Source organism: Lampetra planeri, chromosome 6, assembly GCF_965212315.1.
Source record: "Lampetra planeri chromosome 6, kcLamPlan1.2.h2, whole genome shotgun sequence".
NCBI lineage: Eukaryota > Metazoa > Chordata > Hyperoartia > Petromyzontiformes > Petromyzontidae > Lampetra > Lampetra planeri.
The window spans coordinates 17,055,792-17,073,830 of NC_136112.1; the positions used below are offsets into that span (position 1 = coordinate 17,055,792).

The 18,039-nt window shown below is 49.2% G+C and overlaps 1 protein-coding gene across 2 annotated transcripts in view; it reads right to left on the reverse strand.

Moving 5' to 3' along the window:
- LOC144719623 (N-acetyllactosaminide alpha-1,3-galactosyltransferase-like) overlaps window positions 1-17,802 on the reverse strand; it is a 65,423-nt gene extending 47,621 nt beyond the window's left edge. The window contains exon 1 of one of the 2 annotated variants that reach the window (XM_078595727.1): window positions 17,784-17,802. Coding sequence is in view for 1 of the 2 variants with exons in the window: in XM_078595726.1 (XP_078451852.1) it covers window positions 13,382-13,415 (34 nt within the window). In the remaining variant the exon portion in view is untranslated. The other variant, XM_078595726.1, reaches the window with a different exon arrangement.
- Window positions 17,803-18,039: the final 237 nt, after the last annotated feature.

Below are 18,039 nucleotides of genomic sequence, written 5' to 3' on the forward strand. Positions count from 1 at the left end.
TCGTATTAATTTATGCGAATGTTTGCGATTATGTTAATGTTGGTAGTTATGATAATTAGGCTTAGCTTCGCTGCCTCGTATAGTATTTATCAATCGGAATACTGCAACTATTTTTTTAACATTAATCGATTATGTATTAGTGTGTTTATATTATGTTAGGTCTCCAAATTCATATCTCAACGCAGGATACAGTTCTTATAAATAAGATAGTTACGCATGAACTTTGGAAAGAACCACTCAAACACTTATGTGTTAAGCAATTTTTATTGTAAACAAAAACATGACACTCTAATATGCGAACTCTTATGTTTGGAATTGTTAACACAGTACGCCTGAAGATGTTTCTTATTGATCTGTGCATTTACCCTCAGTGATTATGTTGTCAAAGTGGGTAATCATAACAATCAGTTAATTCCAGAGTAACGCGAGCATATTCGGCGACAGCTAGAGTCTTTAAAACAGGCATGCAACGATAGTCATACGAAAGGCAATAAGCAAATTATTATATCCCGAAGGCAAAGTATAGGTCACTTAAATAATTGTCAAGATTATGCAATTAGCGAAAACGAATGACTAAAATACTTCTAACAATCGTATTCATGTAACTCGATGGGCAGCCACTGCTTTTCACGATCAGTTGATATTTAACGCACCACCTTGGAATGGCAACCCTTCTCGAAATACAAAGATAACTTTTTGAAACAATCTTATTCGTCCCGATATGCGTGTTGTGTGCGTGTGGATTGTCTCCTTGATACATTCGTTGTTTTAAGCAGAGGCGGGGCGCTGTGTCACGAGCTTGTGGGGTGGGGGAGGGGTATACAACCAGCGGATTCACGCCCTGCTCCCTCGCGCGGGCGTGTCTGCAGTGAGCCGCCGGCTTTCTCTCTCCGCAGCTAGATGAGATGCGTCGGCACGATGTTGTCCTTGAAGAGGCTCGGTCGCTCGACGCTCGGTGGCGCCCGGTGCTTGTCGGCGCTCGTTCACTCGTGCGATGGCGGGTTGGCTCCCATGCTCTATGGCCGTTTGCAGCTGTTTGTACGCAGCTGGATGACGAGTTGGCACGACGCTCGCCGTCGTGGTGCGTGATGATTCCGTCGTCGGAGAGCGCACGCAGCTCATCCGCTGCTGGATGTCTTGGTTCCCAGCGGGTGCTGGTCGATGTGTGTGTGTATTAAACACGTCCGGCAAAACAACCTCCTACCTCCTCGCGGTGCCGGACGGGCAATACTGTCGTGGGCAGTGCTGTGGGGGGAGGGCCAATGCCCATTGGCCTCTCCCCTCATGGCGTCTGTGACCACCACAGTGGCTAAACGGGGGCTCTGGACGGGTGCGAGGGGCTGGTAACCCCTCCACCTTCAATTAACCACCACTAAACTACGAATTAAACATAAACCTGTAATTAATAAGCTTGTGCCGGAGGCCCCGGGGGGTCAGGCTTTTATGACGTCTCCTGGCCAAACCCCATTTGGCGGAGCCAGGAGATTGAATTTTCACCCTCGGGGCTCCTCCAGAAACAACGAAAAACCATTGCGGATGGCCACGTGGAATGTTCGAACGCTCACTGCGGAGGAGAGGCTGCCACTCCTCTGTCGGGAGCTGGACCGGTACCGCCTGGATCTCTGTGGCATTCAGGAGGTCCGGTGGACCGGTTCTGGCTCCTGCCACCATGAGGGGTGGACAGTCCTCTACTCGGGGCAGGAGACTGCCAAACAACAGGGTGTGGCTCTTCTTCTGAACAAAAGAATGAAGGGGGCGTGGGAGCGTGGCGGTGAGGTGTGGGAAGCTGTAAGCCCCAGGATACTTTGGGCTCGCCTTCCCATCAACCAGAGGCGAGGAGTGGTGGTCGTGGTTACTTATGCCCCCACCGAAGACGAACATCCGTGGAGGGATGCAGGCAAAGCTGATGAGTCAGACGCTTTCTATGACCTCCTGTCACAGGTGCTGGCTAAAGTGGCCACTCGGGACAGAGTCATCTTGTTGGGTGACTTCAATGCCCGAGTTGGTCATGATGCTGGCACCTGGTCTGGAGTGATTGGAAGGCATGGGCCAGATCAGCTCAATAATAACGGTAGGAGGCTGCTAGATTTTTGTGCAGCCCATGGGCTTGTAATTACCAACACGCTCTTCCGGCATCGGCGCATCCACACAACATCATGGATACATGCCGGGTCCAAGCAAGAACATCTGCTGGACTACATAGTGACGGACCAGCGGATGCGAGCCCATGTCCTTGACACCAGGACCTACCGTGGAGCTGATCTGACCTCTGACCATCGACTAGTCATCTGTAAGATGCGCCTGCCATTCTTCCACTCCGGTGGTGGGTGTACACCCAGGACCCCATTCCAACCAAAAGTGGCCTGGTCTCAGCTAGCTGATGAAAGTTGCAAGCGAGAATTTCATCATTGCTTGCAGCTGGGGTTGGCATCGTCCCCCACTCCACCTGATGTCGAGGGTAAATGGGCGAGGTTTAAGACTGTGACTCATGCAGCTGCAATGGCTGCTTTGGGTACGCGGTCCAGACCTCCCCAGAAACCCTGGCTGACGGAGGAGGTGTTCAGGTTAATTGAGAAAAAGCGACAGGCCCACTCTCATCGCCTACAGCATCCCACGTCAGAGAATGAGGAGGTTTACCGCAGCCTTCGCTCGGAGGTTCGGAGAGCCGTAAGGCGCTGTAAGGATGGGTGGTGGTCGCGGGTTGCTGAGGAGATGGAGTCTGCCTCAGTGGCCCGCGATCACAAATCACTATTTAACTCCATCAAAAAAGTAACCTGCAGCGCCACACCTATTACCATCATTAGAGGAAAAAACGGTGATCCAATCTCCGACCCCCAGGAACAGGTTTGCAGATTTGCTGAGCATTTCTATGAGGTCCTGGGGGAGGGAAAATCTCTCAGCCAGGAAAACATCATGGCACAAAGTGGGGATAACCCTGCTGAGGCTGCGGTGCCTCAAATATTGGAAGAGGTCACCCCCTGTGAGTGGCTGGCTGAGGTACCAGCTGTTGAGGAAGTACTGAGGGCGATCCGGAGTCTGAGACCAGGGAAGGCACCGGGCAGAGATGATCTCCCAAGCGAAATGCTGAGGGAGGGTGGCGTTTGTGCACAGACTGCCCTATATGACATCATAACAACAGTCTGGACCACTGGACGGGTTCCGCAGGACTGGAAGGATGCCCTGGTGGTCCCCCTCTTTAAGAAGGGGGACCGTACCGACTGTAACAACTACAGGGGCATCTCACCCCTCAGTGTGCCGGGTAAGGTCCTGGCAAGGATTATTCAACATCGCCTTGCTAGGCGCGCTGAGGAGAGGCTTGCGGAGCCCCAATGCGGTTTCAGGAAAGGGCGGTCCTGCACAGATGCCATATTTTCTGTCCGTCTGCTACAGCAGAAAAGACCTACATCTCTGCTTTATTGACCTGGTCAAGGCCTATGATACCATCAGTAGGACTGGGCTCTGGGTTGTCCTTCGTGCTTTCGGAGTCCCTGACCCTCTGCTCACGATCATTAAGGACCTTCATGATGGTGAGCGGGCCCGGGTAAAACTACGTGGCCGGGAGTCGGAGCCTTTCCCTGTACATCTTGGGGTGCGACAGGGATGTCCTCTGGCTCCCACATTATTTAACATCTATTTCGACTGCGTAGTTCGTGAAGCCTTCAATAGCTGTACCGGGGGAATTACCATTTGGTACAGATATAATGGGAGGCTGATCGACGGCCGGGTGCGATCAAGGGATGGCTCCCTATTGGTCAACCACGTTATGTATGCCGATGATTTGGTAATAGCTGCTCATTCAGAAGAGGAGTTGGAGACGCTGCTGCTGAGACTGGAGCGTGTCACTAAGAGGTGGGGCCTTACCATCAGCCCCACCAAAACTAAGCACCTGCCTGGGTATTTTGTACCATCGGGCACTCCACCCCCACAACTCTCAATCGGTGATGGGGCAGTTGTGGAGAGAGTGGAGAGTTTCCCATACCTGGGCAGTGTGCTTATGACCGGCTCCAGTTTATCAGCAGAGGTCTCACTCCGAATCAGTCGAGCGGCAATATCTTTTCATCGGTTGCGTAACGCTGTGTAGAAGCTACCTGGTCTGTCGCTCCGCACGAAGCTTCAGGTCTTCTCGGCCACGGTCATTCCCTCCCTTCTCTACGCTTGCGAAACGTGGACCCCCCTAGTGGAGCATCTTCGCCGGTTGGAAACATTTAGGCTGGCCTGCCTACGATCCATCCTGGGTTTAACCAGGCTGGATTGTGTGAGGAGCTCACAAGTCCTTGAAAGTTCTGGGCAAAGTCCCATCAGTGAGCTCCTCCGGCAGGCAAGGCTGCGTTGGCTGGGTCATGTAGCCCGCATGCCCAGCCACCGCATGCCTAAACAGCTTTTGTTCGGCCGGATCGAGGGGGCTAAACGGGCGCGGCACGGGCTAGAGAAGAGATGGAGTGATGTGGTACAGGAGGACGTGGAGCTGAGTGGACTTGCCGATGACTGGTACCAGCGGTGTCAAGATCGGCCTCAGTGGAGGAGGCTCGTGAAGGACGCTACTGGGCAGTTTGAGGCAGTCGCCCTCCAACAACAACGGAGGGCGGAGGAGCGACGCGCACAACAACGAGCGGAGCGCCGGGTGGCTAAAGCACAGCAAGTTGGCACAGTAGGGGGCACAGGTGGTGCATCAGCCAGTCATCTCGGTCATCTCGGTCAGTCGACCCGTGGCACCTGGGTCTGCCCCGTGACCTCCTGCCAGCGGGCGTTCGACACTTCACGTGGCCTCAGGGTGCACATGGCCTGGCACAAGCGTCGTGGTGACGTCACCGCCAATTAGTGGCGAATGGCGGTTGTTGTTGTTGTATTAAACACACGGCGCATTCGATGGCGCTCTCCTCTTCCTCACGGGCGGCCGGTCAGGCTTTTTCCACTGCTCCGTTCTCTCTCCTTGCTTTCACTTTTGGCGTGCAGCTGACAGCTTCACACAGGCACCCGCTGGTGCCTCTCCCGCCCTCACTTCAGGGCTGCGCTGGCTCAGGTTCTTTCACGAGAGTGATAGCTGGAATTTCGCAAGCCTCACTCGCACTTAACCACACATCGTCTCTGCGTTCTGCGAGAAACGGCACCCATGGTCGGTGTCTGGTGCCTGCTCCCTCGCGGCGGCACCGCAAGCCTGAGCAAGGCTGAAAACCAGACTGAACTGCGTGATGTGCGTTTGTGCTTAAACCAAAAACGTGAAACCCCGTCCCCTCTCTGCGCGTCTCTTGCGAGAGAAAAAGCAACCAAAAAAAACAGATGCCCTCCACGGCCTCTCCCCGCGGCCTCTCCCCGCGCTCCCTCTGAGTGCTTGTCATCTCGAGACCCCTTCATACGTATTTATGGCTGGCATGTGTTTGTGCCGAACCGTTGGAAGACAAAGGTGGCCGGGGAGGCTTTGGTTCTATGGGATACATATTATGTGATCCTGTGTGTTAGATTTATTCCTTGTATCTCTTATGAGTTACCCCCGGTCTTAATATATCGTGGTTATTACTCTGTTCGTGTTTAATCATTATTTTGAGGGTTTTGCCAAGCTTCGTTATGAGTCTGTCTCCAGGGATTAGTGTTTTATTTTGAGTTATATTTCGATGCTGGGGAATAGTTTTAGTTTAGACTTAAGTTTTTCGTGATGGCAGGGCTCATGTATTTGGTTCATTTGGTGAAATTACAAAGATAGAAAGATACAATATAAAATAATATATATTTGTGGTGAATACGAGTAAAATGAGGAAATTAATAATAAAGCCACTATTGTAGACTGCAGTCGTATCACGCTGATTTGTTCTTTTTGCTGAGTTTCAAACTTTTACCGTTAAAGAAACGTTGTTTGTCTCTGCTCTGAGCGTATGTGTTTTTCTCTGGCCCGCATATTTTGTGCACCTCCAGAGCGTTTTGGGAATGTTGGGCCATAGACCTTTCGTCAATCTGGAGATTTCCAGATAGACTATGAGATCTCTTTTACCAGTGGCAAAATATAATGGTAGGTTTTTACCCTTTTAACTGGTACAAAACTGACACCTTTATTCAAGGCATCATGTTTGCAATGACCACAACACAAGTAGTCAATAAAGCAAACAAAAAAAAGCAACTCTGATAAGGATAATAATATGCACTGTCCTTGAAGTTGATTGGCCCACACCCGAGACGGCTTTCTTTAGAGCCTAGTCCCCATTGGTGTAGGGCCAGATGACACCAGAAGGCGTACCACTCAAAAAACAGTGCAATATCAGAGTATTGAGAGTTCGGGATAAACATTTACACTATGAGATCTCTTTTACCAGTGGCAAAATATAATGGTAGGTTTTTACCCTTTTAACTGGTACAAAACTGACACCTTTATTCAAGGCATCATGTTTGCAATGACCACAACACAAGTAGTCAATAAAGCAAACAAAAAAAAGCAACTCTGATAAGGATAATAATATGCACTGTCCTTGAAGTTGATTGGCCCACACCCGAGACGGCTTTCTTTAGAGCCTAGTCCCCATTGGTGTAGGGCCAGATGACACCAGAAGGCGTACCACTCAAAAAACAGTGCAATATCAGAGTATTGAGAGTTCGGGGTAAACATTTACACTATGAGATCTCTTTTACCAGTGGTACGCCTTCTGGTGTCATCTGGCCCTACACCAATGGGGACTAGGCTCTAAAGAAAGCCGCTCGGGTGTGGGCCAATCAACTTCAAGGACAGTGCATATTATTATCCTTATCAGAGTTGCTTCTTTTTGTTTGCTTTATTGACTACTTGTGTTGTGGTCATTGCAAACATGATGCCTTGAATAAAGGTGTCAGTTTTGTACCAGTTAAAAGGGTAAAAACCTACCATTATATTTTGCCACTGGTAAAAGAGATCTCATAGTGTAAATGTTTACCCCGAACTCTCAATACTCTGATATTGCACTGTTTTTTGAGTGGTACGCCTTCTGGTGTCATCTGGCCCTACACCAATGGGGACTAGGCTCTAAAGAAAGCCGTCTCGGGTGTGGGCCAATCAACTTCAAGGACAGTGCATATTATTATCCTTATCAGAGTTGCTTCTTTTTGTTTGCTTTATTGACTACTTGTGTTGTGGTCATTGCAAACATGATGCCTTGAATAAAGGTGTCAGTTTTGTACCAGTTAAAAGGGTAAAAACCTACCATTATATTTTGCCACTGGTAAAAGAGATCTCATAGTGTAAATGTTTACCCCGAACTCTCAATACTCTGATATTGCACTGTTTTTTGAGTGGTACGCCTTCTGGTGTCATCTGGCCCTACACCAATGGGGACTAGGCTCTAAAGAAAGCCGTCTCGGGTGTGGGCCAATCAACTTCAAGGACAGTGCATATTATTATCCTTATCAGAGTTGCTTCTTTTTGTTTGCTTTATTGACTACTTGTGTTGTGGTCATTGCAAACATGATGCCTTGAATAAAGGTGTCAGTTTTGTACCAGTTAAAAGGGTAAAAACCTACCATTATATTTTGCCACTGGTAAAAGAGATCTCATAGTGTAAATGTTTACCCCGAACTCTCAATACTCTGATATTGCACTGTTTTTTGAGTGGTACGCCTTCTGGTGTCATCTGGCCCTACACCAATGGGGACTAGGCTCTAAAGAAAGCCGTCTCGGGTGTGGGCCAATCAACTTCAAGGACAGTGCATATTATTATCCTTATCAGAGTTGCTTCTTTTTGTTTGCTTTATTGACTACTTGTGTTGTGGTCATTGCAAACATGATGCCTTGAATAAAGGTGTCAGTTTTGTACCAGTTAAAAGGGTAAAAACCTACCATTATATTTCCAGATAGCTTCTAACCCCCATTTGCTCCGAAGTTTGTTGTTGAATGGTATTTTACGACCTCCAAATGCTGGGTGCTGTGAGTAGCGGATTGTTTTCATTATTTAATTTAAATAAAAATTGGCCGATATTATTCTTAATATAGCAGGGGTTATAAAAAATATTTCCAAAATCTTAAACAAACACAAGGTACAGGTTCGTTTCAACACAGTACTCAAAATCTGTTGTTTTATCCCATCTGTAAAAGATGTGATTAATGACATGCGGGGGTTGTCTCCCTATGTGTGTGTCTCTCTTTGTGTGTGTTTCTCTGTGTTGTGTCTCTGTGTGTGTCTCTCTGTGTGTGTCTCTCTGTGTGTGTGTCTCTCTCTCTGTGTCTTTCTCTGTGTGTGTCTCTCTGGGTGACTGTATTTCACATTGAAATCGCCTCCAGTGTTTTTGCTTCTGGCGGCAATAAAAGTTGTTTAAAAGTCAAAAGTCTCTCTCTGTGTTCGGTCTCTGTGTGTGTCTCCATATGTGTGTCTCTCTCTCTCTATCTCTGGCGCCGTGGAGGGTGGCCGCACCTAGTGGTTGCTCCTGCCTTCCCAGGTGTACAGACGGAGGCCCGGGCACAGGTGAAGCCTGAGCCTGGCCTAGAGAGAGGTGAACGGGGGGAGAAATGCACCGTCATCCTGCGTGTTTCTCTCCGTTTTTCCAACCTGCAGTAGTATTATTATTACTGTTGTTGGTTTATTTTTTGTTATTATTTATGTTGCTGTCGCGCTGCTGCCATGCGAGTGTAATGGCTCAGCTCGGCAGCACGAGGCCCTCACGGACAAGCACGGCTTCCGATGTTTCCCGCCACCGGGGATGTCGCCTGATGACGTTGCTGCCGCGGTGACGGTGCACATCGGGCTGGCGGCCTTCCGTGTGGTCCAGCCAGAGAACCGCGGCTACATGGTTTACGTGGCCACGGTGGCTGCGGCGGCGCGTGTCATGGAGGGGGGGCTCAGCATCGGAGGGGAGGGGGGGCTGCTCGTCCAGTGCACCCCTCTCTCCACGCCGGCGGTGAGAGTTACCATCTCAGGCGCGCCGCCGTACCTGACAAACGGGGAGCTGGTGGGAGACTTACAGCGCTACGGCCCGGTGGCCTCGAGCATCGTCCTGCTGCCCATGCGGTCGCGGAACCCTGCCATGAGGCACATCCTGTCGGGGCAACGGCAGGCCTTCCTCATATTAAAAGGTGGGCTCACCGAGTTGGACGTGGCCATCAAGTGCACCGCTGGTGGCCGCGTCTACACGGTGTACCTGGCCACAACCGCGCCGCGGTGCTATGGGTGCGGCGGCGTGGGGCACCTGAGGAGGAACTGCTCGACCAGGACCAAAGAGGGAGTGGTGGGGTCTGGTGGAGCAGCGACGGAGGAGACGACGCCGACGCTGCAGCTGCAACAGCAGCAGCAGCGGGAGCATCACGTGCAGCAGCAGCGGCGGCGGCGGCGGCGGCGGCAGCGGCGGCGGCGGCAGCGGCGGCGGCGGCAGCGGCGGCAGCGGCAGCGGCGGCAGCGGCAGCAGCAGCAGCGGCAGCAGCAGCAGCGGGAGCACCCCCCACCGGCGCCGCCGCAGGAGCAGCGGAACAGCAGCAGCAGCTGCAACAACAGCAGCAGCAGCAGCGGGAGCAGCAGCAGGAGCAAGGTGGTGCCGACTCTGTGCCAGATTGCAGAGAGTCGGCACCTGAGAAGAAAACCGACGACGACGGGGGAGGGTTCACCATCGTCGGAGGGGTGCGGAAGAAGAGGAGGATGGGCAGGCGCGAGAGCGCCCAGCTCATGAGGGCAGCAACAACTGGCGACGTTGTCCAGCCAGCCAGCCAGCCGCCCGGTGGAGATGGGAGGAGAGGCCATGGATGCCACTGGTGGCGTGCACCAGGCGGACGCGAACCGAGCCGGGAGCGCGACCGCCGGACCCGGCCTCACCCACCCCGATGCGGGGAGAAGAAGAGTCACCGATCGCTGCCGGCGCCACTGGCGTGCCGAGCGGTGCTGCGGCTCCAGGGAGCACCTCTTCGCCCGTCCCGACGCGGGGGGGGGAGGAGGTGACCATGGAATCTGAGGGGAGTGGGCTGCCTGGGCTTGGGATCGAGCCCAGTGAGGCCCTGGCCCCAGACGGGTCGGCGGTGGGGACAGAAGGGACCTGCGCCGACATGACGAACGACTTTGACGCTGAAGCGTCAGAGGCGAGCAAGGTGAGTGGCGTTAGCAACGACGACCTGAAGGGACGGACGGCGAGGCCGAAGAGCTGGCCTCCGATGCCCAAAGAGGCGTGCACGCCCGACTACCTTGAAGTGGTCGTATGGGAGGCGCAACGTCCGGGTGCAGGATAGCTTCCCCAAAAGGGGGATCTTCATGAATACGGCCCGGTGTGTGGTCCAGGACCCGAAAAAGTATAATTATAGCTGCCAGGAAATTTACCGCTTGAAGGCCTTGATGAGCAAGGTCAAAAAACAGCCCCCCCCCACCTCCGCCCCCTTCCCCCCCATAGCGCTAAAGACGGCACCACCACCACCGTCGCCCGCCGGGGAGGAGGGTGAGGGTGTGGGAGTGGAGGGGGTGTTCTGTCAGGCAAAGGGGCGTGAGAGCCCGGAATGACAAGCGCATCGGACACTTGGCTGTGGGGCGGTGGCGATGTTGTGCGGATGGTGTGTGGTGAATGTGGGGCCGACGCTGCGCGTCGCGGAGTGGCGTGTGGGCCGGTGTGAGTTTTTGTTGCCATAAAGGCTGATATACTGATATACTGGAAACATTCCAGCGCAATTGCCGCTGGTGAATAAAATGTATAAAAGTCAAGTCTCTCTGTGGGTCTCTCTCTCTACGTGTGTATCTCTCTCTTTGTATCTCTCTAAGTTGTGTCTCTCTCTCTATCTGTGTGTGTCTCTCTCCATGTGCTTGTGTTTCTTTATGTGTATCTCTCTCTCTCTGTGGTTATCGATCTGTGTGTGTCTCTGTGTGTCTTTGTGTGTGTCTCTCTCTATGTGGATATCCGTCTCTGTTTGTGGGTTGTCCCTCTGTGTGTATCTCTCTGTGTGTGTCTCTCTGTGTGTGTGTCTCTTTGTGTGTGTCTCTCTCCATGTGTATCTCTTGCTCTTGCGGGTCTTTTGTTCCTGTTGCCTGGCTCTCTGACATTGACATGCTAATCTTCTCGTTGGCACAACCCCCGGTTGCTGGAGCCGTCTCAGATTGAAATGCTAATCTCTTACATTTACGTACAAATTCCTTAAATAGCTCCGCCCACTTACCCTTGGGTTGGGCCCACCAAAAACCTATATAACCTCTTGTTGCAGCAGCTCTTTCTCCTACGCCAGCAATTCTCCTGCTGTGTTTATTTCACCTGATGACGGTTGCTTGTGTTGCGATCGGAACGTCGTGATCTATTAATTTTCTATCTACGTGACTTTACCAAAATAACCAAAGAGTATGGGCAGTGTTGAATCTATGGTCAGTGTTGAGTCTATGGGTAAGTGCTGAGTATATGGACATTACTGAGTCTATGGCAGGTGCTGCTCACTAACAGTACTTTCCCCAACGGTCTGTTAAAGGTAAAGGTGGGGGGGGGGGGGGGTCTTTGTCTTTTTCAGAGGTTGTGAGAATGGATCTTGTTCTGGCAAGGTCCAATCTCGCAACGAATAGCTTCAAGTTCAACACGGGCATTGTGAGGCATGATGGTTATCTTCTGAACTGCTATATATGTTCACGTAATAATCAGCCCCTCGATTGAGCAATCATTTGTTACCAGGTTACTTCTGAAAAAGAAGCTTAACAGCTCAGCGGACCTTGCCTGGTCAAATACAAATTGTGAAAAAAATCTTTAAAATATATATATATCATTGGCTGTCCGTTTGCCAAACAGATAAAGTATAAGGTCATCACACTATTTTTACACACACAAAGTGCTTGGCACAAATGAACCACGAAACATCGCTGCTGATCTCAAGGAGCTCTTAACCATCATCAGGCGAACTACGCTTGTCATCCTCACAGCAGTAGGAGCAGTTTCTGGCTGGCCATCGAACAAAGGCAGTCACCGCATCGCGCGTCGCTTTCGGATGTTCTTCTGCACCAACTGAAACTCTCTTCTTTCCGAATTGAGGAAGCCACTGAGAGCTATGCATATTTTAACCCTATTTTGACCAACTCATTTCTTTAGAACTGCTTTTTGTATTTTAGTTTGTTTCGATCACGGTTGGCTACGTACGTTGTAAAATAAGTTCAACGTAAATAAATAATTACTAGAATGGCACTTCAGACTAACATTGCAATTTAAAATAATATTGCACATCTACTCACATTGCACAACTCTATGAATGCCTATGCATATCTGCGAGCCTCTGCGTATCTTAACGTATATTTATTAAATACAACTGGACAAACAGCTTCATAGATCATCTGATTTCTCCAGGATAACTACATATTTGGAAAGATACATTATTCTTATTATATGTATATCTATGTATCTCTGTTCATCCACGAGTCGAAATGCATATATTTGCATCTCTATGTATATCTACGTATCTCTAACGTATCTCTATGAGTCTCTATCTGTATAATTCTATATGTATCTCTATAAGGCTCAATTAGTCTCTGGTATCTCTGTGCATTTATATGCATCTCTGTGTCTCTAAGTTTATCTACGAGTCTCTATATATGACTGCATAAGTCTATATGCATCTCTGAGTCTCAATACGTCTCTTTATCTCTATAAGTATCTATGCCTCTCTATGAGTCTCTATGTACCTCTATGGATCTCTATGAGTCTCTGTGTATCTCTGGATAATGAATGATGCATCTTATAAACAGGTAATCAACTTCACGTTGTGCATCTTACCATATACCGAAATATTATTTTCTACATTAACCCGGGTTGGTATGGAGAAGAAAAAATATATATTAACAATGAAATTTAAACATTACATTTTTCCTATGTTTATAGCTACGTTAAAACACACAACGGAATTAAAATATAAACTCTCGAAACTGATAGCACGACAATATTGCAGTGATATCGTCCAACCCTAACCCATTCATAGTGGTGTGTTTAAACTGTGTATGTGTATATACAGGGTGGCGCAAAAGTCAGGACACATAGGTTTATTGTTATACAGGGTGGCCCAACAGTCAGGACACATAGGGTTATTGTTATACAGGGTGGCGCAAAAGTCAGGACACATAGGTTTATTGTTATACAGGGTGGCCCAACAGTCAGGACACATAGGTTTATTGTTATACAGGGTGGCCCAACAGTCAGGACACATAGGGTTATTGTTATACAGGGTGGCCCAACAGTCAGGACACATAGGGTTATTGTTATACAGGGTGGCCCAACAGTCAGGACACATAGGGTTATTGTTATAAAGGGTGGCCCAACAGTCAGGACACATAGGGTTATTGTTATAAAGGGTGGCCCAACAGTCAGGACACATAGGTTTATTGTTATACAGGGTGGCCCAAAAGGCAGGACATATAGGGATATTGCTGTTATAGGCCGAGCTCGCTGTAGCAAACAAAGCTTGGACGGACAGCCCAGTCATTGACTCCACACTGCGACTTACCTAGGCAGACTCCACAAGCAGTAATGCTGTGCATAGTGTTCGCGCCATGTGACGATTCACCATTGTAGTATTAATATTTTGGTTCTTTCGGTAAAGTCACGTAGATAGAATAAAAGAATAATAAATAATGAAGTGAATTAAAAAAATGTTATGAAAATAATAATGAACAAAAAACACTAAAGTAGACAGTAGCCTGGTTCTTAATCGGAGTGAGTGTACTGGCAGTCGATGATGGAGACTGCAGCTTGGTTATTCAGTGTGGTGAGTGTACTGGCATTCTACAATGTAGACTGTAGCCTGGTTCTTAATCGGAGTGAGTGTACTGGCAGTCTATAATGTAAACTGTAGCCTGGTTATTCAGTTTGATGAGTGGACTGGCAGCCTATAATGTAGACTGGAGCCTGGTTCTTAACCTCTGTGAGCGTGCTGGCAGTCCATAATGGAGACTGTAGCCTGGTTTTTAAGCTTGGTGAGCGTATTGGCAGTCTAGAATGTAGACTGGAGCAATGGTTATTAAAACTGAGTGAGCGTACTGGCAGTCTATAAGGTAGGTAGCCTGGTTCTAAACCTGCGTGGGCGTACTGGCAGTAAAACATATAAAATAAATAAATATCTCTTAAAAAATAACACGACGTTTCGATTACAACACAAGCGATCGTTTTCAGGAGATAAGAGGAATGTCACCGAAGGCAACCGCTTATAAGATTTCAAAAATGGGCGTGGCACAAGAGCTCCGCCGTGCAGTGAAATGGGCGGGGCATATGTGCCCTTGGGAAAGAAAACAAGAAAAACAAGAAAACGACAAATCAAGTCGTAACCTATGATCCTTGACAATAAAATAAATCATACATAGCAGGGTTAACCAAAAATATTTCCAAAATCAGTGTGTCTCTCTAGGTTGTGTCTCTAGGTTGTGTCTCTCTCTCTTTCTCTGTGTCTTTCTGCGTGTGTCTCTCTCTCTCTCTGTGCGTGTCTCTTTACGTGTGTCTCTCTGTGGTTATCGCTCTGTGTGTGTCTCTGTGTGTGTCTTACATTGAACCAAGCTACAGTCTACATTATAGACTGCCAGTACACTCACCGAGGTTAAGGCTATCGTCGACATTATAGACTGCCATTCCACTCACCCAGCTTAATAACATTGCTACAGTCGACATTATAGACTGCCAGTACACTCACCAAACTTAATAACCAGGCTAAAGTCTACATTAGTGTTTTTTGTTTAATATTATTTTCATTTATTATTATTTTTATTAACTTTATTTATTTATCTACGTGGCTTCAACGAAATAACCAAAAGAATATTAATTCCTGCAGTCACGAAAGTGTTAAGTCAAAACATTGCATTAATTTTGTATTGTTTGTCGTTGTAACTTGCTGAATCCGTGCCCCTACTGGACATCTGTGACAAAGAGCTTCGTAGCTCATCGGATTCCTCCCCCTGCTGCTGTCTAAATACAGATTATGATTAAGAATATAATTGTGAATATAATCGTGACATGACAGATACTAGGATTAAGTTATATCTGTACCAGAGAAAGAGAGAGACTGAGATAGAAAGAGATTGAGAGACTTGACTTTTAAACAACTTTTATTGCCGCCAGCAGCAACAGCACTGGACGCGATTCCGATATGAAATACACAGTCACCAGTAAACAAACAAAACAAACGCTATAAATCCACGCGCTGTGGCGCTAAATGCACCGCGCACAACATAAAAGAAAAGTCACGTGGTGGTGGTGTTGTTCATTGCGCACACCACGGTGACGAGTGAGCGTTTCTGAAGGTGAATACGAGGGTGCCGTCCACGCTGGTAAAGAGGGCTTTTCCGGCTCCCCAGCATTTGAAGAAGACGTCCATATCACCGACATGTGTGTGGTATGCGTGATCCAGCCGGAGTCGCGCCTTAAGCTGGCGCCTGAACACTGGAAGTACAGAGCAGCCGTCAGTGTCACCTTCCAGCATCTTTTTCCTCGTTCTGTACACCGCCATCTTCGCCTGAGCACAATTTGTATCCATCTTCTCGGTTGAAGTTATGTCTATGTTTATATATCTGGATGGCTTCATGAACAAACCTTTGATAGTAGCTCAAAGGTTTGCAGAGTACCTTGGTCTCGGAAAAAACAATGCCATGCGAGCCCACAGCGTTATAACAATGGTCAGCCACGGCAGAGGTATTGGTTCTGTCGTGTTTCAGATCTGCCTTATGTTCGCGAACACGGTCCAAGACATGTCGTTTGTAAACTCCAGGATATTGCATGTCAGGAATGACATCCTTCACAGATGGGATTAGATCACGGATTTTGTGTACTGTATTGAATCGGACCTGGATCTTGTGTTTGTTTAAAATTTTGGAAATCTTGACGATTTCTTTGAAGGAGACATTCTCTGGTGCAAACCGCAAACTGAGCACAATCGCCATGCCGGCGAGGTTGTCCTCGGCATGGCTGAAGAAGGCCCGGCCGCCTAGAAAAGGCTGGCATTGGGCCTCCAGAGTGACGTCGAGGAGAGTTTCCTGGAGGAGAGTCACATCTGCTTTGTGTTCCCTGACAAAGCAGCAGATCTGATCCTACCTCTTGTCACTGCGAGCGCTGTTACAGTTCAGACTAGCAACCTTAATAGCTGAAGCCATCATGTAGTTGTGTGGTGGTGGTAGTGTTAACAGTAGTTGGGGGAGGCTGGGCTACTTCTGGGCAGAAGTAAGCTCCTTCTTCGCCTTGCACATCAACGCTTTTAGGCGGTAGCATACCTGAGTCGAGAAACCAAACCTGTCGCTGTTGTGGCAAATTTTTTGGGACGCTTTGAGGAAAGCGGTGAGGTCAGGGAAAATGGCCCCGACCCTAACTTGACGCTTCCTGAAAGTTTTCCCGAGGAAGCTGTGGATGTCCCCAGGTGAGTAATTGCGCTCCCTGTTGACTTGTGAGTAGCTGAGCTCATTCACGTTGTCCTCTCCTTCAGTCTCCGACACCTCGTCGTCTGAGTCCTCCAGCTCGTCAAACTGTGACTTGGCAGAAAGCTCGTTTGCCGTTGGTGATGTCAGGGCCCCATCGGGAAGAGGGTGGCTGCCCTCTGGTAGTGGAGGTTCTTTTGCTCTCCCTTCCGGTGAGGTGAGCCAGTCTTCGTCACCTTCCTGCAGCGTGGCGCCGTCAGGTCCCGCACCGGCTGGTGGTTCCTCTTGCCCTGAGGATGCTGAAGGGGCGTGCGGTGGTGGCAGCGGGGGTGTTAGTGGCACTTGTCCCACCGTGCTGTCCTGAGGCGGGTCGCCATCGAGCATGTCTTCATATCCCCCCCCCACACAATGCCGTCTGGGATGGCGCTCAGGGGGGGAGGGGGGGCGTTGCTCGTCCTGCTCTGCGACTTTTGGGTAGGGCTCGTGATCGGCAGTGGCTGCGCGCTTAGGGTTAGGGGCCGTGTGGCCTCCTCCACTGTGACAGAGAGAGACAGAGAAAGAAAGCCAGACAGAGAGACTGAGAGAGAGATGAAGTGAGACTGCGAGAGAGATATTGCGATACAAAGATACTGAGAGAGACAGATAAAGAGAGACAGAGAGAGACACCAGGAGAAAGAGAGAGATGGAGAGATACAGATATACTGAGAGAGATGAATTGAGAGAGTTTGAGAGATTGAGACAGCGACTGAGAGAGATTGGGAAAGAGACAGAGAGGTTGAGAGCCAGAGAGACTGCTGGAGAGACAGAAGTAGACAGATTTAGAGACTTAGAGAGAAACAGAGAGTCACAGAGAGAAATAAATACTGAGAAAGAGAGATGAAGTGAGACTCAGAGAGAAAGAGACCGAGATACTTTTAAACAACTTTTATTGCCGCCAGCAGCAACAGCACTGGAGGCAATTCCGATACGAAATAGTCACCAGCAAACAAATAACAAACACTATAAATCCGCGCGCTGTGGCGCTAAATGCGCCACGGCGACGAGCGAGTGTTTCAGAAGGTAAACCTGAAGGTGCCGTCCACGCTGGCACAGAGGAGAGAGCGAGACAGACAAACACAGAGAGAGAGAAAGAAAGAGGCAGACAGGGAGACTGAAAGAGACACAAACACTGAGAGATACCGAGATAGATAGAGGTTCTGAAGGAGACAAAGAGACTGAGGTAGACAGACTGAGAGACTGAGAGAGACAGAGACATAGATATACATAGATACTGAGAGAGACAGAGAGAGAGGGACAAAGAGAGACAGAGAGAAACACACGGGGAACACGTTTCAACAACATACGCGTCTCCATACGTTATGACACATTAAAATAGACTATGTAATGTTCTTATTTATAAACTATCCACGTAGCTATTGATTTTAAAACGAATACGAGAACATGACCACAACTCATGAGCAGTGTCGGAGGCGTCATCGTCACTACGAAGCGAGAGTCAAACCGGTCCGTGCTTACCGTGCCGGCCTGGAGACAAGTGGAGGAGACGCCCTCGGGCCAGCTCACGACGTCCGAACAACGTCCTCTATCCCCCCTCCCTCTCTCTCTTGCCCGCATACGCACGCACGCAGATATACAACTATAAAGATCAAATATGCCCTGTATAGCCTGTAACAAACTGTTGGGCAAGTGCTGTTAGCGAGCACCTATAAAGGCCGGAACGGGACATGAGGGGGTCGGTGGCCAGCACCACGCCCGGCCGCCTTTGTCTCTC